The 19,617-nt window shown below is 38.1% G+C and overlaps 1 protein-coding gene across 13 annotated transcripts in view; it reads left to right on the top strand.

Annotated features, from left to right (window-relative positions):
• Window positions 1-16,244, top strand: part of PUS10 (pseudouridine synthase 10) — an 84,740-nt gene extending 68,496 nt beyond the window's left edge. For 12 of the 13 annotated variants that reach the window (XM_055540201.1, XM_055540200.1, XM_055540199.1 and 9 more), the window contains 8 exons: window positions 8-133; window positions 4,121-4,177; window positions 5,033-5,109; window positions 5,203-5,258; window positions 6,283-6,400; window positions 11,010-11,152; window positions 13,737-13,836; window positions 15,916-16,244. In XM_055540201.1, coding sequence (XP_055396176.1) covers window positions 8-133; window positions 4,121-4,177; window positions 5,033-5,109; window positions 5,203-5,258; window positions 6,283-6,400; window positions 11,010-11,152; window positions 13,737-13,836; window positions 15,916-15,954 — 716 coding nt within the window. In that variant the 3' untranslated portion in view covers window positions 15,955-16,244. Of the gene's footprint in view, window positions 1-7; window positions 134-4,120; window positions 4,178-5,032; window positions 5,110-5,202; window positions 5,259-6,282; window positions 6,401-11,009; window positions 11,153-11,471; window positions 11,638-13,736; window positions 13,837-15,915 lie in introns of those variants that run through there. The other variant, XM_055540203.1, reaches the window with a different exon arrangement.
• The last annotated feature ends 3,373 nt before the right edge of the window (window positions 16,245-19,617 follow it).

Genomic DNA, 19,617 nt, shown 5'->3' with positions numbered 1-19,617 from the left:
TTGCCAGGGAGATACAATAAATACTCCAGGAATCTACCACAAACTCCTTGGATAATTGATGGAGAAAGGAAGCTGGAATCTTCAGTAGAAGAATTAATTTCAGACCATCTTTTGAAAGTGTTCAAAGCAGAAAGTAAGTGTTATAATATTCATATTTTAAATACTTGTTCACAAATAGACTTCTTGGAGGTGGCAGGAAAGATTTCTGTATTTTGTAAACCACCACCAAGTCTGGGCCCCTTGCCTAGCAGCTTCCTGTGAACAGGGATTGCCATGTCCTGAGCGCGTCTGCCCAGGGCTGGATTTGAGCCAAGCTGCCCTAAGATTTCTCTGTTTTCTCAAGACAACTGGCTTTTCCTGGGCAAATTCAAAACAACTGAAACTACTTTAAATGAATGCACTTAAGTTCTGACCTTGGGACACCTTAGCTTCAGCCTCTTATTGGGAATATGAGGAAATTAAAACACAGCTTCCATATCCATTGCTTATTCAAGAGTAACCACTGGCAAATGACTGGCTTCCATCTTAACAGCTAAAATGTCCTAGAATAGAGTTCAGACCTAGAGAAGATAGATCAACAGCAACCATTTCACAAAGAGTTAATAGTAGTGTTGTTGTTTTAATTTCTTAGGTATTAACAAGCCCAGGTTTGTGAGCTGAGTCAGACCCTGTCAGGAATATGCTTTCTTTGTCTCAGTAGGCCTGTCAGGTCAAAGGAGCAAAAAACCTTGTGATTTCACCCAGGATTAGACTTAGAGGAAAGGGACTAAGATTTCAATCAGAGGAAATCATGTTGTATATTAGGAAAAAACATAGTCAATGAGTAAGTATATCATCAGAGAAGGCGATGGCACCCCACTCCAGTACTCTTGCCTAGAAAATCCCATGGACAGAGGAGCCTGGTAGGCTGCAGTCCATGGGGTCACTAGAGTCAGATAGGACTGAGCAACTTCACTTTCACTTTTCACTTTCATGCATTGGAGAAGGAAATGGCAACCCACTACAGTGTTCTTGCCTGGAGAATCCCAGGGACGGGGAAGCCTGGTGGGCTGCCGTCTATGGGGTCGCACAGAGTCAGACACGACTGAAGCGACTTAGCAGCAGCAGCAGCAAGTATATCATACTCTTTGGAGTAGGTCTCCTAGCATAATTAGAACATCTTTTTTGAAAGACCAGCTAGACATCCTTCTTTCTCTCTGGCAAACCTTAGACAAACGTGCTTCAGTAAAGGCAGACAAGTGATCGAAATGAGATGCCCTGTCCCTTCCAGCTCTCTGCTTGTCAGAAGGAAAGAGAAGCACTTCAAAGCCGTATCCCTTTTATAATTTGTTGCCTGTCAGGTAGGTGGGCCCTTTTTAAAAAGGCCTTTAGGAACTGTTTACTGAATGGAAAAGAAAGTAACCTAGCAACCTAACATTTTCCAAAATCTTAACAGTAAAGACTCAGGGCTATTGCCATGAACTTTTACCTACTTAATTTAATATTTACACACTGGTTATCTCATAAGACTTATTCAGGTTACAAAGAAGTGAAAATAAAGCATTATCATGAAAAGTCTCTTTCAAACTCTTTTTTGGGGCCACCTTATTTCCCAGAAGATACAAGATTTAGTTCTGATTTTTTGGGTTCCAAGGAATCCCCCATTACCAAGAGGGCTATAGAGGGGTTCTGGAACACCTGTATATTTCCCCCTTGCAATCTTTCATGAGGTAATTCCTTGTTATAGTCCACTTGAGAAGGAAAAAAAATCGTCCCCAAACTGAAAAGAAAGCAAACTGTAATTGTATGTTTAGGAAATTTATAAAGAGCCACTTGAGAAAAAGCAGACCTCTGGGCCTCTGTGCTAATTGCCTGTCATGAAATAAAACCTTGTTGTCTGAAATCCCTGATTAGTAGCATCAGTTTGCTAAACTTGTGCTTCTCAGATATATTACTTGTCACTTCTGTGATTCACATCTGACAGCTCTGGGAAGATGGTTCTGACTGTTGTACCTCTACACTTTACAGCTCTATGAAAATAAACCAGTATTGCATGAAGCAGCTTAACTACTTCTATAAAGGGTCCTTCCCCTCAGTGGGAGATACAGACTTGTTTTTCAGTCACTTCAAACTGGCACGTCATAGTCTCTACTTGCCAGTTCTCTAGTTAACAAGTGAAACTTTGACACACTCTCAAAACCAATGTGTCTAAGAAATGTTTTCCCAATACATTTATTACTTCACTTATTGAATAAATATTTGTCATGTCAGTTGCCTGCTGAAAACTGGTCAATGTTTCAGCTACAGGGTAAAGTCCAAACTATATAACTTGATATTCTGAGGCCATCCATCATCTGACCTCTGCCCTTCCTTCAGTCCCATTGGCTGTCTGTCCCCAAGTATAAGGGTCACTATAGACTACTGAACCCCTTATCTTTCTTGACCCTGTTTTTCCTGATCATTGTTCCTGATCATTCTTGTTCTTGGTTTTGTTGTTGTTTGAAATATCTGTTCCATTGAGAAGTTTGTAGAACTCACAGGATTTGGGGGATAAGGCAAGACATAATATGAATATTTTTTTAAATTTATTTAAATTGGAGGCTAGTTATTTTACAATATTGTAGTGGGTTTTGCCATACATTGACATGAATCAGCCATGGGTACACGTGTTCCCCATCCTGAACTCCCCTGCTGCTGCTGCTAAGTCGCTTCAGTCATGTCCAACTCTGTGCGACCCCATAGATGGCAGCCCACCAGGCTCCCCCATCCCTGGGATTCTCCAGGCAAGATACACTGGAGTGGGTTGCCATTTCCTTCTCCAATGCATAAAAGTGAAAAGTGAAAGTGAAGTCACTCAGTCATGTCCGACTCTTAGCAATCCCATGGACTGCAGCCTACCAAGCTCCTCCATCCATGGGATTTTCTAGGCAAGAGTACTGGAGAGGGGTGCCATTGCCCTCTCCGTGAACCCCCCTAAATTTCTGTTATTCATAATTGCATACAAATAAAGTTCTAAAGTTTGCCCCCCAAAGTATTTCTCAGTGTAGGGTCCAAACTTGCAACATTTTTTCTAAAAGATGTAATAAATACCCTTTATCCCTTAGTCTGGATTTATTGTTCCTTTGGGCTTCTCAAGAGCCTATTTTTCTGTACTTTCTTGTTGAGGGGCTGGAATTTTGGGGAAGCTTTATGGGCTAATTTATGCATTTGAGGTTTCTGATCTGATTGAAGAGTCACAGGGAGATCTTCCTCTTTGTGTCCTGTTCATTCCCTCCACCCCATCAGCCACAGGTTATGGCTCAGTCACTGTAGGGCCCTAGTTCCCTGTGGTTGGATTGGGGATGGAGGTGCGCACGTGTAAGACAAACTACAGCCTGCTCGTGGTAATGTTAGCTCTGGTAAAATCATCCGTTGGTTCTGTATCTAAGAAAGTTGTCATGGAACCACTCCCCCACCCTCTGCTCCACTCCATATTTCCACTTTCCCACCCCAGGATTTGTAGCTTTTAGTCTGTGATGATCCATCTATCTTAAAATATATACTAGTTTTATTGTGGCCCCAGCTTAAGTTTGCTTATATAATGAATTTGCTTTTAGAGTCAAACTTTTTCTTGTCCCTTCCTTTCATGGAGTTTAATTCTCAAATACTGTTTTGATTTTATTTTAAGAAAAAGAAGAAAGATTTTTCACCATAAGTTTGTAGCCAGTTTGGTAGCAGGGCTTTTCTCCAAACAGTGCTCTGCCTTTGGCTTTCCCATGGGATTGGTGGCATGGGATGATAAGAAAGATCTGGCTTTTACCTCTGCCCTTTAATTGTGTTACCTTGGGGAAAGTACTTAACCTTTCAGAAGCTTAGTGTTCTTTCATTTAATACTTACCTCATAAGGTTACAGTAAGGAATAAATGAAATAATGTATGCAGAATTTTAGCTCAGTGTCTAACATGTAATAAGTACTCAATAAATAGTATTTATTATTATCATTGTTATTTTCAGTAGACATTAGGACTAGAGTCGTGATGATGACTATTCCTTGGGATTCTCCTGTAGATTAAGACAAATTGGGTTTCTACCCAGGGTGGGAATGTAAGTCTAGGACTATTACGTTGCTGATTTTTTTTTTTTCTTTATCTGCTTTCCAAAGGCTTTAATTTTTCTTCCTCTGGAAGAGAAGATGTAGATGTGAGAACATTAGGAAATGGTAAGATTGCGACATCACTTGACTAGAACTAACTTTCAGATTATCACCCTTTTCAGGCAGTAGGTTTTCTGTAGTCACTTAATCAGAATCAAAGTTGGCAGAGCCCAGAGATTCTCCATGAGAGGAAGCCTTGTGGATTTTGGAGCTACACTTGTAAATTATATGATTATATTTTAACAGGGATCATTTCTTCAGAAGCCATCTTTATTGCATACCTTTAGGTTATAAGGGACTTTTACAGTTGTGCATTAACAAACAGGTACTTGATTTTTTCCGAAAGTCTGATTATTCATTGTTCCTTTTAATAACATTTCAGTACCAGTACAGTTTTCAAAGTGCACATCTTCACTGAAAAGATGTTCCTGCTCTCTTAGCCTTCATTTTTCTCATTTTATATTATTGCATTACAAGAAAGATGATGAGAGTAATCCTGAACTATTCTAGATTTATAGTCCCTTCTTCTCATGGAATCTCAGCTTTTCATTTCACTAGGCTAGGAGAATGTATTTCAACTTGGTATACCTGGGCATTGCTGCACGTGACAACGTTACATTAGTGTAACCAAGTCAATTAGTGGCTGTTTGGACATGATTTTGTAAATTAATACAGGCTTGTTCATGGACTTTTGGGAAAGCAGTCATTTTCACATATTGCCTGTACTGGGGTTTAGCAGCCCCCCAAAAGCCCCTTGATTCTTTTCACACATTCTTCCCTCCACCAGATGTAGTCATGTCACTGAACTTTCCGTCCTGTAGAGCTCAACTCGTTTTTTCACACCTCCCAACCCTCTTGCATTAGCCCAAATGTTAACTCCATCAACACGTTTCTGTTTCATGACGGGGTGTGTGCTGCCAGGAAGGCCCTTTGCAATTGAGCTGGTGAATCCTCATAGAGTACATTTCACTTCACAAGAAATTAAGGAACTTCAGCAGGTAAACCACTTCATGACATGAAAATTGTCATGTTTCTGCAACTCTGTGACTGAACTAGAGTTGCTAATTGTTTTTCTTTTTCTAATACTACAGAAAATTAATAACTCATCTAACAAAATCCAAGTCCGTGACTTGCAGCTTGTCACAAGGTAAGGGTAGGCTCACTGGTGATGTCTCAAGAGGGGAGTTTTGGTTGCAGATCATTTATCTGATAAGGGATTTGTATCCAGAATATATAAAGAACTCCTGCAACTCAATAATAAGAAAACAACTTGATTAAAAATGGAGAGAATGTTAAGTGCACATTTCTCCAAAGAGGATATACAAATAGCCAGTGAATACATGAAAAAGTGTTCAGCATCATTAGTCATTAGGAAAATGCACATCAAAACCACGGTGAGATCCCACTTAACAAAAAAGACAGAAAACAGCAAGTATTGGCAAAATGTGGAGAAATTGGATCCCTTATACATTCCTGTGGGATTGTAACTAGTACCACTTGGGAAAACAATTTGGCAGTTTCTCAAAGGGTTAAATATATAGTAACCATCTGACCCAGTAGTTCCACTTCTAGCTATATACCAACGAGAAGTGAAAATGTACATCCACACAGAGACTTCTGCATGAATGCTTTTAGTCACATTACTCACAATAGCAAAAAGTAGAAACCACCAAAATGTCTATGGATAAACAAAATGGTATATCCATACAATGGAAAATCAGTGGTAAAATATCAGTACTTTACTTTGAAATACTGATACATGTGGCAACGTGGATGAACCTTAAAAACATTATGAAGAATCCAGACATCAAATACCACATATTGTACATTTTACAGTATTCATATTTATGTAAAATGTTCAGAGTAGAGATGTCTATAGAGATATAAAGTCAACTAGTGGTTGCCAACGGCTGGGGGAAATGGGGAATGAGAAGTGACTGCAATTGGGTGTGGAGTTTCTCTTTTGGGGTGATTAAAGCGTTCTAAAACTAGATTGAGGTAGTTGCTGCACAGCTCTGTAAACGTACTAAAAATCACTGAATCGTTCAGTTAAACAGAGGAATTGTATGTAAATTATATCTCACTAAAGCTATTTTTAAAGAAAGAGAAGTTTGGGGCAAGGCTTATCTGTATTTTATAAACTCAGACAGACTTTTATTGTTTTTGTTTAGAGAGGCAATAGGACATATGAAAGAAGGTGAAGAAGAGAAGACCAAGACCTACAGTGCCTTAATATGGACAAATAAAGCAATACAGAGGAAGGACATTGAATTCCTAGATGACATAAAGGTACTTCAGTGCTCTAATTCTTTTATTTTTCTACTGACTATGAAAGTCTTTTGTCTTCTCATTTATTACCAAGTCATGGCACACTGGCTTTGGGGACTCTTGAATTGTTGCTGTTGTTTAGTTGCTAAATCATGTCCAACTCTTTTGCAACCCCTTGAACTGTAGCCTGCCAGGCTCCTCTGTCCATTGCATTTCCCAGGCAAGAATACTGGAGAGGGTTGCTGTTTCCTTCTCCAGGGGATCTTCCCAACCCAGGGATGGATTGGCAGGCGGGTTCTTTACCACTGAGCCACCAGGGGCTGTGAAACCTGGTTCTAAATTCTGGCTCTGCCATTTACTCCTTAAATGAGTGAGTAATCCATCTAACCTGTCTGAGAGGCAGTGTTGCTATTGATTAGGAGTCTGACTCCAAGAACAGATAGCATTAGCATTAGTCGCTCGGTCGTGTCCGACTCTGCGACCCCATGGACTACAGCCCACCAGGCTCCTCTGTCCATGAGATTTTCCAGGTAAGGATACTGGAGTGGGTTGCCATTTCCTTTTCCAAGAACAGATAACCTGGGTACAAATCTTGGTTCTGCATTTCTTGGTTGTATGACTTTGGATGAGTTGCTTAGCTTCCTTGTTTTTCAGTTTCTTCATCGATAAAATTAGTTAGAAGAATTAAACAGGTTTAGTCATATAAAGCCCTTATGATAGGATCTGGCATATAGAAAACACTCAACAATGCTATTATTATATTTGACCATCTGTAGAAAGGAAATAGAAAACAGAATTTATCTAATAGAATTGGTGCTCAGATTAACCGCACAGATAAAACATATTGTAAATCAATATGTCAGGGTGATATATGTAGGGCACAAATGTTTTGGCACATGCTAGATTTTCCTTCACATGAGGACATTGCTCTTGAGGATCTACACAATCATTTGAGTATTTCTTTCCACCTGTCCCCACCTTTTCCTGTAAAGATAACTCATTTTCACATGCAAGGAATGAGCAAAAATGGGCACAAATATGTAGTTATCATAACATTGTTTAAATGGGCAATATTTTGTAAAAATCTAGAGGGGACTGGTTTAGTCTTATGGCTTATCTGGTATGATGGACTGTTACTAGCCAGATGTTAGAAATTTTATGGAAGATGAATATTCATTGACAAAGGGAAATGTTCCTGATGAATACTAAAGGTGGGGGAAAAAAAACAAGCTATAAGACTATAAAGGACTTCTGTGGTGGTCCAGTGGTTGGGAATCTGCCTGTCAATGCATGGGCACGGGTTTGATCCCTGGCCTGGGAAGTTCCCATATGCCACGGGCAACTATGCCTATGTGCTACAACTACTGAGCCCATGCACTCTACAGCCGTGGTCTAAAACAAGAGGAGCCACAGTAAAGAGAAGCCTGCACACCACAACTAGAGAGTAGCCCCTGCTCGCCACAACTAGAGAAAGCCCGTGTGTGGCAACGAAACCCAGCACAGCCAAAAAGAAATAACAATAATAATAATAAAAGAATATATAGAGGATGATACAGTGTGTGGTTATATATACACATATGTATGACTGTACAAAAAAAATGTATGGCAAAAGAAATACCATAAATAGGATTTATACTTATGAAAAACATAAATACCCAATAGAGAAAATTGGACAAATTATTTGAACAGACTGCTGAAAAAATGGCAACTCCAAATGGCCAAGAATCATTTGAAAAGATACTTTACCTCTAGACTGAAGTAACAATGACATCACTTTATTCTTCTGAGGCTAAGAATGCCTGTTGGTTGGAGGGAGAAGGCTAGTTAGCTATATTTTCAATAGAAATATAAGTGTTTTAGCCTTTTGGAAAACAATGTGGCGGTGACTGTGAAAATAAAAATTTAATGGTCTACCCAGTACTTCCCCTGTTGGCAATCTGTCCTGAAGAAATAAAACTTCAGTGTATAAGGATATGTGCACAAAGATGTTTGTTGACTTATTGTTCAGAGTGAGAAAATCAACAAAACTGTAAACAAAGTAAATTTCCTTTGATAAGGAAATGGTAGAACATGTTGGAATATTATGCAGCTGTTTTGAAAAAACTAAAACATGTGATCCCATTTGTGTTGCTGTATGTATATATGTCTAAAACTGTTGGGGAAAAAAGATAGAGGTAGGTCTACATCTGTGACTTGTAGGAACATCCATAACATTGGTGGGGTTGGGGGGGTGGGCGGGGGAAGCAAGGTGCAAGATAGTGTTCATTTTAATAATGAGTATTTTGGTGAAAACATACATGTCACCTACTGAGAGAAGTTCATCTATAAAATGACGGGTGGACTAGATGATCCCCAGTGGGCCCTCCACTTCTTGGCTTCTGTGATTCCATATCTAAGGCCCTTTGGCTTTTGGCTCTATTGTTGAGAGTCTTTAGAATGATAGTTATACTAAGACAAATTTCTTTAAGATTGTGAAACAAATTTCTAAGCCTCTACCCCATGACATGCGTACATATCATTTAGAATGCTGTGGGGAAAATAGAAACCCACTTTAACAATAGATTGACCGTTTGGGAGTAGCCATAGAGCTAATTCAGAAATAATGCTGAGATGATTGTTATAGGTATACCCTAAGTAGTGAACAGGTCTGTTTTAATGGACCACAGCCCAAGTGGACTGATGATAACTGACATCTAATCATTTTCTTAAAGTGCTAGGGTTAAAACGTTTTTCAGATATTCCTATTGGCATCAAAAGTATAAAAACTGATTACTGCCCCATTCTGAAAAAAAGTCAGATTTACTCTTTGTCTCCTCTTTTTTGAAGGGCAATCTAGTTTGTGTGTGTGTGTGTGTTGGCCGTGCTGGACCTTCATGATGAAAACGGGCTCTCTCTCTGCGCTACACAGGTTTCTCATTGTGGTGGCCGCTTCTGTTGTGGAGCACGGGCTCTAGAGCTTGGGCTCAGTAGTTGTGTCACAGGCCCAGCTGCCCCGTGGCATGTGGAATCTTCCCAGACCAGGTATCAAACCCATGTCCCCTGCACTGGCAGGCAGATTCTCAACCACTGGACCACCAGGGAAGTCCAGGGCAACCTAGTTGTAAGGAAGAAATCACTGTGTATCTTTATATGTGTTTCTGAAAAATTCAGCAGTGTGGGAAAGCAAAGCGGTGTTGGAGTAAATGAAGTGGTTTCATTTTGTTTACTAAAAAACCAAGAGACCAAAAAGACAGACGAGTGTGTGTCCGTCTGAGTGTTGTGTCGGAAGCGGTGGTGTGTCTTATGGCTCAGCTTTAACTCCATTGCCTGCTCCTGGGTCAGAGTCCCAGGAATGACTCTGGAAACAGGGGAAGGGCGCCCTGCACCTAGTCACACTGTTAAAGCCCAGCTGCTTCTATGCCCTAAAGTGGAGACCATATCTTTATAGATTCTATAATAATTCAGCCTTGTCCTTTTTTTCTTTTTGGTCTTTTTGACCAGAGTAATGTTAGACCTTATAGAGACAAGTTATCTCATCCGAACAAAGTGCTTCTAAAATCAAAGAATTATAGAATCGTAAAACCCACAAGTTAGGAGGAGCCATTGACTCACTGCTCTGATAAAAGAAAGCAGTCATACCATTTCAAGTGTAGTCTTTGTCAGAACCTGCTCTTCTTTCTTGGTGGAGAACTTGATAGAGGAGAGCCCAGACAGAAATCCTTCTTTTCTCAGCATGGCTTCAGGCACTTACTAATCACATAAATCAGGAAGGAGTTGTTCCAACAAGAAATTGCAAAGGATTCAAAGTTCTTGTGAACCTACATTGCTGGTTATACCCAGTATCTATTCTTAAAACTGGGAATTAGTTGGCCTTTTACAATATTAACCTGTATTTCTTTATATCTTGTGACATAAAAGGACATCTCTAATTGTGAGAAAACCAAGCCTTTGTCCCTAAAAAGCTGAGCTGTAAAAAAAAAACATGCAATGTAATTCTCAAGTAACTTGAACTGGGCTGACAAATATTGAGAGGTTCTGGTTTACTTGTAATTGTTATTCTGAAATACCACCCTAGACAATGATGCAGCTCTTAATTTCCCAGATATTTCCTTTTGTAGAACAAAAAGAAATAACCCTGTGAATAGGTATATTATTATCCCTACAACATGGACACTGCCCAGGCACACAAGTGATACTGATGTCCATCTTCTATAAACACCATTTTTCACCTCAGTATGAATTCCTCACTATTAGGTCACTCTGCTGGGTTAGGGGGAAAAAAAGTAAGAACATTATCTTCTAGAAGATCTTTGTTTAATGGGCAGGATAACACTCCAGGGTCCAATCAATTTGTCAGTGCTAGAGCAAAAGAGACCTTGGGTATCATTTACTTCAAATCAATGATACTTTGTTTGTTTTTATATGGTGTACTGGGGCCCAGAAGATAAGTAATTGTGGACTAGATTATAGGAAGTCCCACAAAGTTTGAACCTTAGAGAATACAATTTATTATAGTATTAGTTTTTATCCTGATAGTAATAGATGGGATCCTTAAGAAAACATCTATAGTGAGCCATGGATGACAAAGGAGATGCTAAGACAGGCTTCACTGGGCAGGAAAGCTGAAACATGGTTTCATATCCTTCTCTAGGACTTAAAGATTGACCAGAAAACACCTTTACGGGTCCTTCACCGGAGGCCCCTGGCTGTGAGAACTCGCATCATTCACTCCATGGAGACACGCTATGTGGACGAGCACCATTTCCGCCTCTACCTGAAGACTCAAGCTGGAACGTATCCTTTCACCCTTGTGTAGCACTAAGTCTTCCAGAATCCTATTGGGAGAATTCATGCCACCCTGAGAAAGAGGTTCAACCTTATCTTGAGAAACTGTTCAGGAAAGGTTTGGGTTGTAGAATTTTTTTTTTCTATCTGAGGTATTTTGACCTATTAAATTTGTGTTTTTCAAAATGACATTGTAAATCACGAGGCAGCAGCCAATTCAATGTGAGCCTTAAAATATGTAGTGTCTTACACAATGCTGAGGTACTGAGGGCATAGTAAGGGCTCAGGGAACACATTTGATTGATTCATGCCTTAACACATTTTGCAGGCCACATACTGACAACCACATTTAGGTCCTTTCAGCATTCTGCCCCAGATGATTAAACAGGGGTGATGGATGGGAGTGGCCCCACTTCACATGCAGACCTTCACGTTATCCGGCCACTGGCCCAGAACAAGAGAATGGTCCCAGTTTAAATCATTTGTTTGTAACCTACCCTGCTTTGTGTGGTTTTGTATCAGATCTTGAGTGAGTGAGTGAGTGAAGTTGCTCAGTCGTGTCTCTTTGCAACCCCATGGATGTAGCCTGCCAGGCTCCTCCATCCATGGGATTTTCCAGGCAGGAGTACTGGAGTGGGGTGCCATTGCCTTCTTCAGGGGATCTTCCCAACCCAGGGATTGAACCCAGGTCTCCCGCATTATAGGCAGACACTTTACCATCTGAGTCACCAGGGAAATCCTTGTATCAGATCTTAGTTGCTGGGTTAAAATATATCAGGGAACTGCCTTTGTCTTAGTTTTAGTTTATTTTTCAAAAGTGCCCCCAAGTTTTTATTTGTTTCTTGGTTTGATGCTATTTTGTGATTGAATAATATGAAGTATGAAACCTTCTAATTGGTATAAAACTCATGACAACTTATTGGATATAATAACAGGGGAGAAATAAGTCAAGTTTTAATTACCAAATAGCATTCTTACTGTCTTTCTGTTACTAGTCTGCCTCTCCTTTCCATCAATCTTCTCTCCTCTTCTCTTTACCTACTCCACCCCAGGACTGACCAAGCTAAAATAGGTACAGGTTATTTACTCTGAAAATCTCCTAAATTTTTGTAGTTTCAATCAAGTGATGACCTATTTAGACCAGGGGACATGGAGCACATTTGCTTATTGTAGATGGACAGTGGGTGGAATTTCAGAGAAATCACAGATATAAAAGACATACATTTTCATCTAATTTTAGCATTTGTTTTGATGTGCTAAGAAGAATGCAGTGGTCTTATGGAGAAGCCAATGTCTTTTCAATCTCACTAACATACTTTTAGAACAAGTCTAAGGCATTAACCAAGGAAGACTATTACATCGTTAAACTTTAGAGTCCATAATTCACAGAATTATGTGAATTTTTCTCATATATTGCTCAGTATACCGAACTAGTTCATTTGACTTATACTTCATCCCTCTGGCTATGAATAAAAACCATTATGGACCTTTTAATTGGTTATTCTGGGACTTTTTCTCATGCTCCCTCATCATTGCTATTCAGAAGTAGCACTCTCTAAAGAGGTGAGGGAAAAGGGATGGTTGAGCAATTATGAGTTCAGCAAAGAAGACAGTTAACTAGATAACTATATACCTTATGTTTGAGTCAAAATATTTGGTGAAAGTACAGTGAACAAATTATCAGAAAGTGAGGAAGACTTAATATCATCATTATGGTTTTAACTTTATATTTATCATCTCAGAATAAACTTTTATATTCAAATTATATTACATTTTTATACTAAGTACTGGTTTATAGATAACATAGGCTAAATGAGTGTTTACTGAATGCTGGCAAAAACATATCTCTCAGGTAAAATACAGTTAAGATTGTAGTAGAGTTCTGTGTAAGGAGTATTAAGGTAATCTGAATAATTCTAGGATTAATCATTGACTTTGAAATTTGAAAATCTATAAGAAAAATACACACACAAAAGAATTAGTTCTATTGCTAACCATGCAAGAATTGCAAACAACTAGAATTTAGAATCCTTCTGAAGGACCTTCATTAAGTCTAAATATGTACATTGTCTCCCATCCTATTGTTATCGTGTCACTGCGTCATGTTACAAGAGAAGCCATCAATAATGTCACCATGAGTGACCCTGTGAAAACCTACCATTTGGCAGGTATCTGCTGTCATTACTAAAAAATGATGAGACCAAAAAGATGGCAAAATAGAATTTGTGACAAAAAAGAAAACAGCTGAAGTTCTTTTTTAAAAAGCATTGAACTACAGTTAATTTTAAAAATCCATATTCTAACTTTGGCGCTTGGAGATGAGCCAAAAGAAAAGTCATGACTCTTGGTTAAGTTTGGTGTAAACATAGGCTCTAGGCCCCAGTGTTGGCTCCCAGACTGGTAGGAATCAGTTTGCCATAGCTTATTTATTGCCATAGCTATATTTTCTAAGATATACGTCCCAATCACGGCTCAGAAATAAACTCCCTTCTGTTGCATTTCTGCTTTTGTCATTTCCCCTCCAACCTGTCAAATCTCACCTAACAGTTGGTATTACATGACTATCTTCATTTTATCCTTAAACAAACCTCAGCTACATTAAAGAGTTTGTACATGGAGACTTTGGAAGAACCAAGCCAAACATTGGCTCTCTGATGGATGTGACTGCAGACATTCTTGAGCTGGATGTTGAGGTAAACCATTTTATTGTGGAAATGCCTGTTTACACACTGAATTCAGCCAACATTATGCTCTTGCAGCACTAAGCCAAATAGTACTGTTCACTTTAATAGATATTTGAAATTGGTCTTGTTTATGATTCTTACAAATATATAGCTAATTGACTAACTGTGCTTAACATATGACATGAGACCCTTGAACCATGCAAGGAAAGAAAGTTTTAAGTGCCCCTCACATATCCTTTGGACTCTTTTGTAGAGAATTCAAGACAGCCTACTCAGAAACAAGTAGGGATAGAAAATGGAATGAGTCAATGTTTATAAATAAAAGCAGTCCCATAAGGCTTCTATGATACAGTATAAAAGAAATTCTCCATTCATATCGTATGAATAGAAATCAGATTACATTCTTAATTAGAAGGATGGAATGAATGGATCTTTCAGGAAATGCTCCATAAATATTTTCCTCATTTGAGCACCAATAGGTATTGAGTCACAAGTTGTACACTTTGGTAAATATCTGATTAAAAACAGCCCCCCAGCCCACAAAAAAAGGTGGGTGGTGAATTTTTGCACTTGGGAATCATCTCAGTATAAATGAAAAGAAGTGGGTATAATTACCTGGTGTGAAAACAGCCATGGTAATCAAATGATCACTAGAGCATTATTAGCTTACCAGCACTTCCCTTGAGTTCTTTCGGGTTAGACTTTATACACCTCCTGCGGGACAACCAGTGATAGCACCTTTAGGGTTGCAGGGAATCTTCTTAGTAAGACTGTCATTTTCAGGAAGACAATCTTCTCCTAAATAAAATTCCAAATGCATTCATCTTCTTTGACCTTAATTCTTAGGATAGCTTAGGAGTGTCGAACAGCCAAAGGCCAGAGCTTCTCAGCCTTGACTGTCCACTACAATCACCTGTACAACTTTAAAAACCCAATAAATATGCCTACTTTCCCCTGCCCTCAACGCATACTAGATACTGTGGTCAGTAATTTTGGTTTTCAGGCTTGCAAAACCACCCATAAATTTATATATAGGTGTTTGGTTTATGGCTATTCTCTGAAATGAAACCAAAGTATTTCTTGGCATTTGTAAAAGATACAGATACACACAATACTTATTTGGGCTTTTCTAATAAAAATTCCCAAGTCTTGTATTGACTCATAGATTAACTTAAAAAAATGATTTTTGTAAGTCATTTCAGGTTTTACACTTTAGGTATTAAAAAACAATGTGGGCCTGGTAGTTTTGTTGTTTGCTTTTTGTAGTTTGTTTTTGTTTGTTTTAACTTCTAAATTAGGCCCTCTAGGTAGTTAAGGCAAAGTGCAATTTCATACTTCTAATGCCTGGGACATGATGTTTTATGTGGAGACCAATAGTCTGCTACTGTAATTCCATTATAACTTAAAGATCAAGGTTTTGTTCCAGAAGAGCCAAACCAGGATGAGTAGAGATAGATAAATTCAATTTTAAAAGCAACAAAAATTATATTAATGTGAATGCAAAAATTTCTAATCCTTTTCTAGTTTCAGGTGATCTTTCATAATGATTTATTTCACATTTAGTTGCTAAGTTACAAACAACATTGTAAGTATAAAGACTACTTTAAATGTACTACTTTATTAACATTTATTTAACATTGTTTAACATTTTAAGTATAAAGACTACTTTAAATGTAGTACTGTTAAATGCAGGATGGGAAAATGAAGACTAAAAGTTGCTGAGACTTTTGAGGGAAAGTTGGTATTGCCCCCTGCATTCATTCATTTTCCCATAAATAACATTTAAAAAATTTAAATATACTCTTGACTTGTTTATAAATATAGTCTAAACTTGTTTTGATCAAAAAGTACAATTAAATAACTGGCTGAGTAACCAAATACTCAGTGAATTCAGGAAGAGACCTCAGGTCCAAGAACCCCAAGTCCTAGAGTGGATTTTAGAGTGTTAAATTGAGATGTTCTATGGCTGTTTTCTTCCAATGCAGTTTCCTCTGTTGCATTATATTAAAACTATTAAATATATATAGCATTACCAGTAAATGCTTACTAGAACAATAATGTGTTAATGACTTGTTTTCTTCCTTCTAGTCTGTAGATGTTGACTGGCCCCCTGCTCTGAATGACTAGCTTTCAGATTTGGAAACAAAGAGTAGGCTTTTCCAGCTCAGCATGGACGTCCATCCAGCATACACTGTAAAATGGTTGTTTTTACCCACCACAACGGTGTCTTGGAAATCATTTGGATCATGTTGATCTGTATATTTTTAAATTTGTTGTAACATCTCAGGATCTATCTATGTGTATAATTTGTGTTGAATTATTCTAAGTATGTCTTATGATTTTTCTCCAATCCCCAAAAAATTATGAATAATGAAACCATTCAGAGTTACAAAAACAGGATACATTCTCTGATAATCTGAGAAGCTCTAATTTCTTTCAGCAAAATTTCCCTCCATAAGATAGTTAAAATCATATTTTAAATTTTTTAAATGATCTTGATAAAAGTTACCTCTAGATTTATGCAGCACAGTATCCTTATAATATTCTAGGATATCAAATGAAAATCTGACATCATTCGTATTTTTCCCAGTAAGCTTCAAGCAAGTGATTACCAATAGAAGTACTGTTTTGGTATGATTTGTCAAAATCTTAATGACTCCAAGTTACTATTCTGACAATCTAGAATTGTCAGTATGTTTCCTGGGGGAGAGGAAGTAACACCTTAGGAATTGAGGCATACCATGGTAAGAGACTTTTAAATGAGGAGACACAAGTGCCTTCAATGACTTTAATCCCAGGGATAAGATTCTGAAAAACTGACTTGCTAAACAAAAGTAAGCTGATATTATTCCAGAGTGCTTCAATATATTATCTAATTGCAAACATCTTCATCAGGTAGATAAGAGTATTATCATCTCCACTTTATAAATATGAAAACCAAAGAATAGAAGTTAATTGATTTATCTAAAATTCATCTAAAGTTCCATTTCTGGGACTAAGACTGAAGTTTCCTGGTCTCTAGGGTCCTTTCTAAAAAACCTTATTATTGAGCACCTCCTACATGAAGCATGCACCTAGAATGTCATTTTAATGCACATAACCATGAGAACTGACTTTTGGAATTTAGATACCAAATCAAGCTTACAAAAAAATAGCCCAAGTAAATTTCATGTGAGCTCATATGATTACCATTTGTTAATTAATCATCAGTTGGTACTCTGAAAAGGAAAATCATTAAATAAGCACAACCTAAAGAAAATGGATGGATCATTAAGAGAAAAGTTTCAGAAAGGAGTCTCGTTAAAATTTCAGATATAAGTGCAATTTCCATCACCATATTTCAACTTTCTGAACTTATTTTGGAACACATGTGACCTGGATAGTATGGAATACTCAGTTTCCCATCTCTCCATTAAACATGCTTTAGAACTACTCTGGTGGTACAGTGGATAAGAATCCTCTTGCCAATGCAGGAGACATGGGTTCAACCCCTGGTCCGGGAAGATCCCACATGTCATGGAACAACTAGCCCATATGCCACAACTGCTGAGCCTGTAAGCCACAACTACTGAAGCCCGAGAGCCTAGAACCTGTGCTCTGCAACAAGAGATGGCACCGCTATGAGAAGCCCATGCACTGCAATGAACAGTAGCCCCTGCTCACTGCAACTAGAGAAGGACCACTCACAGCAACAAAGACAAATAAAAAAAACAGAAAAACATGCTTCAGAGATACTGAGTTGTATCATTAACCTTAGGAATCAGGAAAATGCTTTAACTGACATGAAAAAATTTCATATGTGAATGAAAGTCACTCAGTCATGTCCGACTCTTTGCGACCCCATGGACTGTCCATGGAATTCTCCAGGCCAGAATACTGGAATGGGTAGCCGGTCCCTTCTCCAGGGGATCTTCACAACCCAGGGATTGAATCCAAGTCCCCTGCTTGGCAGGCAGATTCTTTACCACTGAGCCACCTGGTAACAGCAAATAACTTTTTCATTGTTCTCAGTGCCAGAAAATGAGAAAGGGATAATAGAAATAAACTTGTGGTAAAAACGTAATTGTGTCAATGTTTCTTAATTTCTTGGGAAATTTTGTTACAAGAGAGATTTAAATAATTTGAGAAATAGTCTTTTGTAGGTTTCTTCTTGGCTCAGTTTTGCATTTAGTAGATCTGCAAATGAAAGAATTAAGAACCTCCTTAGCAATTATTAGAAGACTTATTATACTTACTATACTGGGATTATATAAAATTTCAAGAGGAAACAGCTGTATATACTTATTCCAACTATTCATGAGACAGGTTGTTGAAAATTAATGTAGGTCTTTGTTTAATTAGAACTGAAAACATAGAGTGCAAAAAATATAGTTTTTTTGCCTATATAAAAATATTCTTAAATTAGTTTTGTGATCTCCTATTGTTTAAATGTTTGGTTTTGTTTTTTTAGTAACACTTAAGGGAAAGGGCCCTTTGTACTTTAAGTATATCTTTGTCCCAAATACAGTCTTGTTTTGTTTAAGAAAAACACTGAATAGCTGGAAAAGTGAAGAAAAAAAAAAAAAAAAAAGGTAAAATGAAAAATTTCCCAAGTAAGATAAGTGGTTTCATTTACGTTATGTGAAATCAATTTAGAAATCATATTTCTATTTCTATAAAAAGTATATTATTTAAATAGATCTTTTCTTATGGGGTTCTGTTCTTTGATTTTTAACTCCATATAAGAAAATGAACTTTGATTAAGCTTTCCTGAGTTGATTTTTTTTAATGATAGCCTTTATTATTATAAATACATTTTGTAACATTTTTCAATTTTTTTCATTTTGAAATAACTTCAAATTTGTAAGAAAAGTACAAAGACTGTTTTTTCCTGAAATATATCTCCTCAAATACACTAGGTGTGTAATTCCTATAAATAAGGACGAATTCCAACAAACAAGGGCATTGTTCTACTTCATCACAATGTAACTATCAAAATCAGGAAATTAACACTAATATTACTATTTTTTTTACCTTTATTATTTATATATTTATTTGCCTGCACTGGGTCTTAGCATGCAGTATCTTTTTAGTTGCCACACGTGAGATCTATAGTTCCAAGATGTGGGATCTTTAGTTGTGGCATGCAAACTCTTAGTTGTGGCATGTGGGATCTAGTTCCTTGACCACGGATTGAACCCGGGCCTCTGCTTTGGGAGCATGGGAGTCTTAGCTACTGGACCACCAGGGAAGTCCCACTAATACTGCTGCTGCTGCTGCTATGTTGCTTCAGTCGTGTCCGACTCTGTGCGACCCCATAGACGGCAGCCCACTAGGCTCCTCTGTCCCTGGGATTCTCCAGGCAAGAACACTGGAGTGGGTTGCCATGTCCTTCTCCAATGCAGGAAAGTGAAAGTGAAGTCGCTCAGTCATGTCCGACTCTTCGCGACCCCATGGACTGCAGCCCACCAGGCTCCCCTGTCCATGGGATTTTCCAGGCAAGAGTACTGGAGTGGGGTGCCATTGCCTTCTCCAATACTACTATAAATTAATCCACACACCCAGTTCAAGTTTCACCAGTTGTCCCAACTATGTCCTTCATAGTCAGGAATGACATTCTGCATTTAATTAAGTTTCTTTAATCTTCACCAATCTGATACAACTTGTCTTTCCTTGATTTTCATTAGTTTAATGTTTTTGAGGATTTCAGGCTATTTTGCTGACTATTCCTCATTTGGGCTTGCCTGAAACAAACTGAAAACTCATACTGAAAACTGAGTTTATACCAGTACTTCCAATTCCAACCTCCTT

Source organism: Bubalus kerabau, chromosome 11 (assembly GCF_029407905.1).
Source record: "Bubalus kerabau isolate K-KA32 ecotype Philippines breed swamp buffalo chromosome 11, PCC_UOA_SB_1v2, whole genome shotgun sequence".
Lineage (NCBI taxonomy): Eukaryota > Metazoa > Chordata > Mammalia > Artiodactyla > Bovidae > Bubalus > Bubalus kerabau.
The sequence above is the reverse complement of the archived record's forward strand: the minus strand, read 5'-3'. Positions and strand labels throughout refer to the sequence as shown.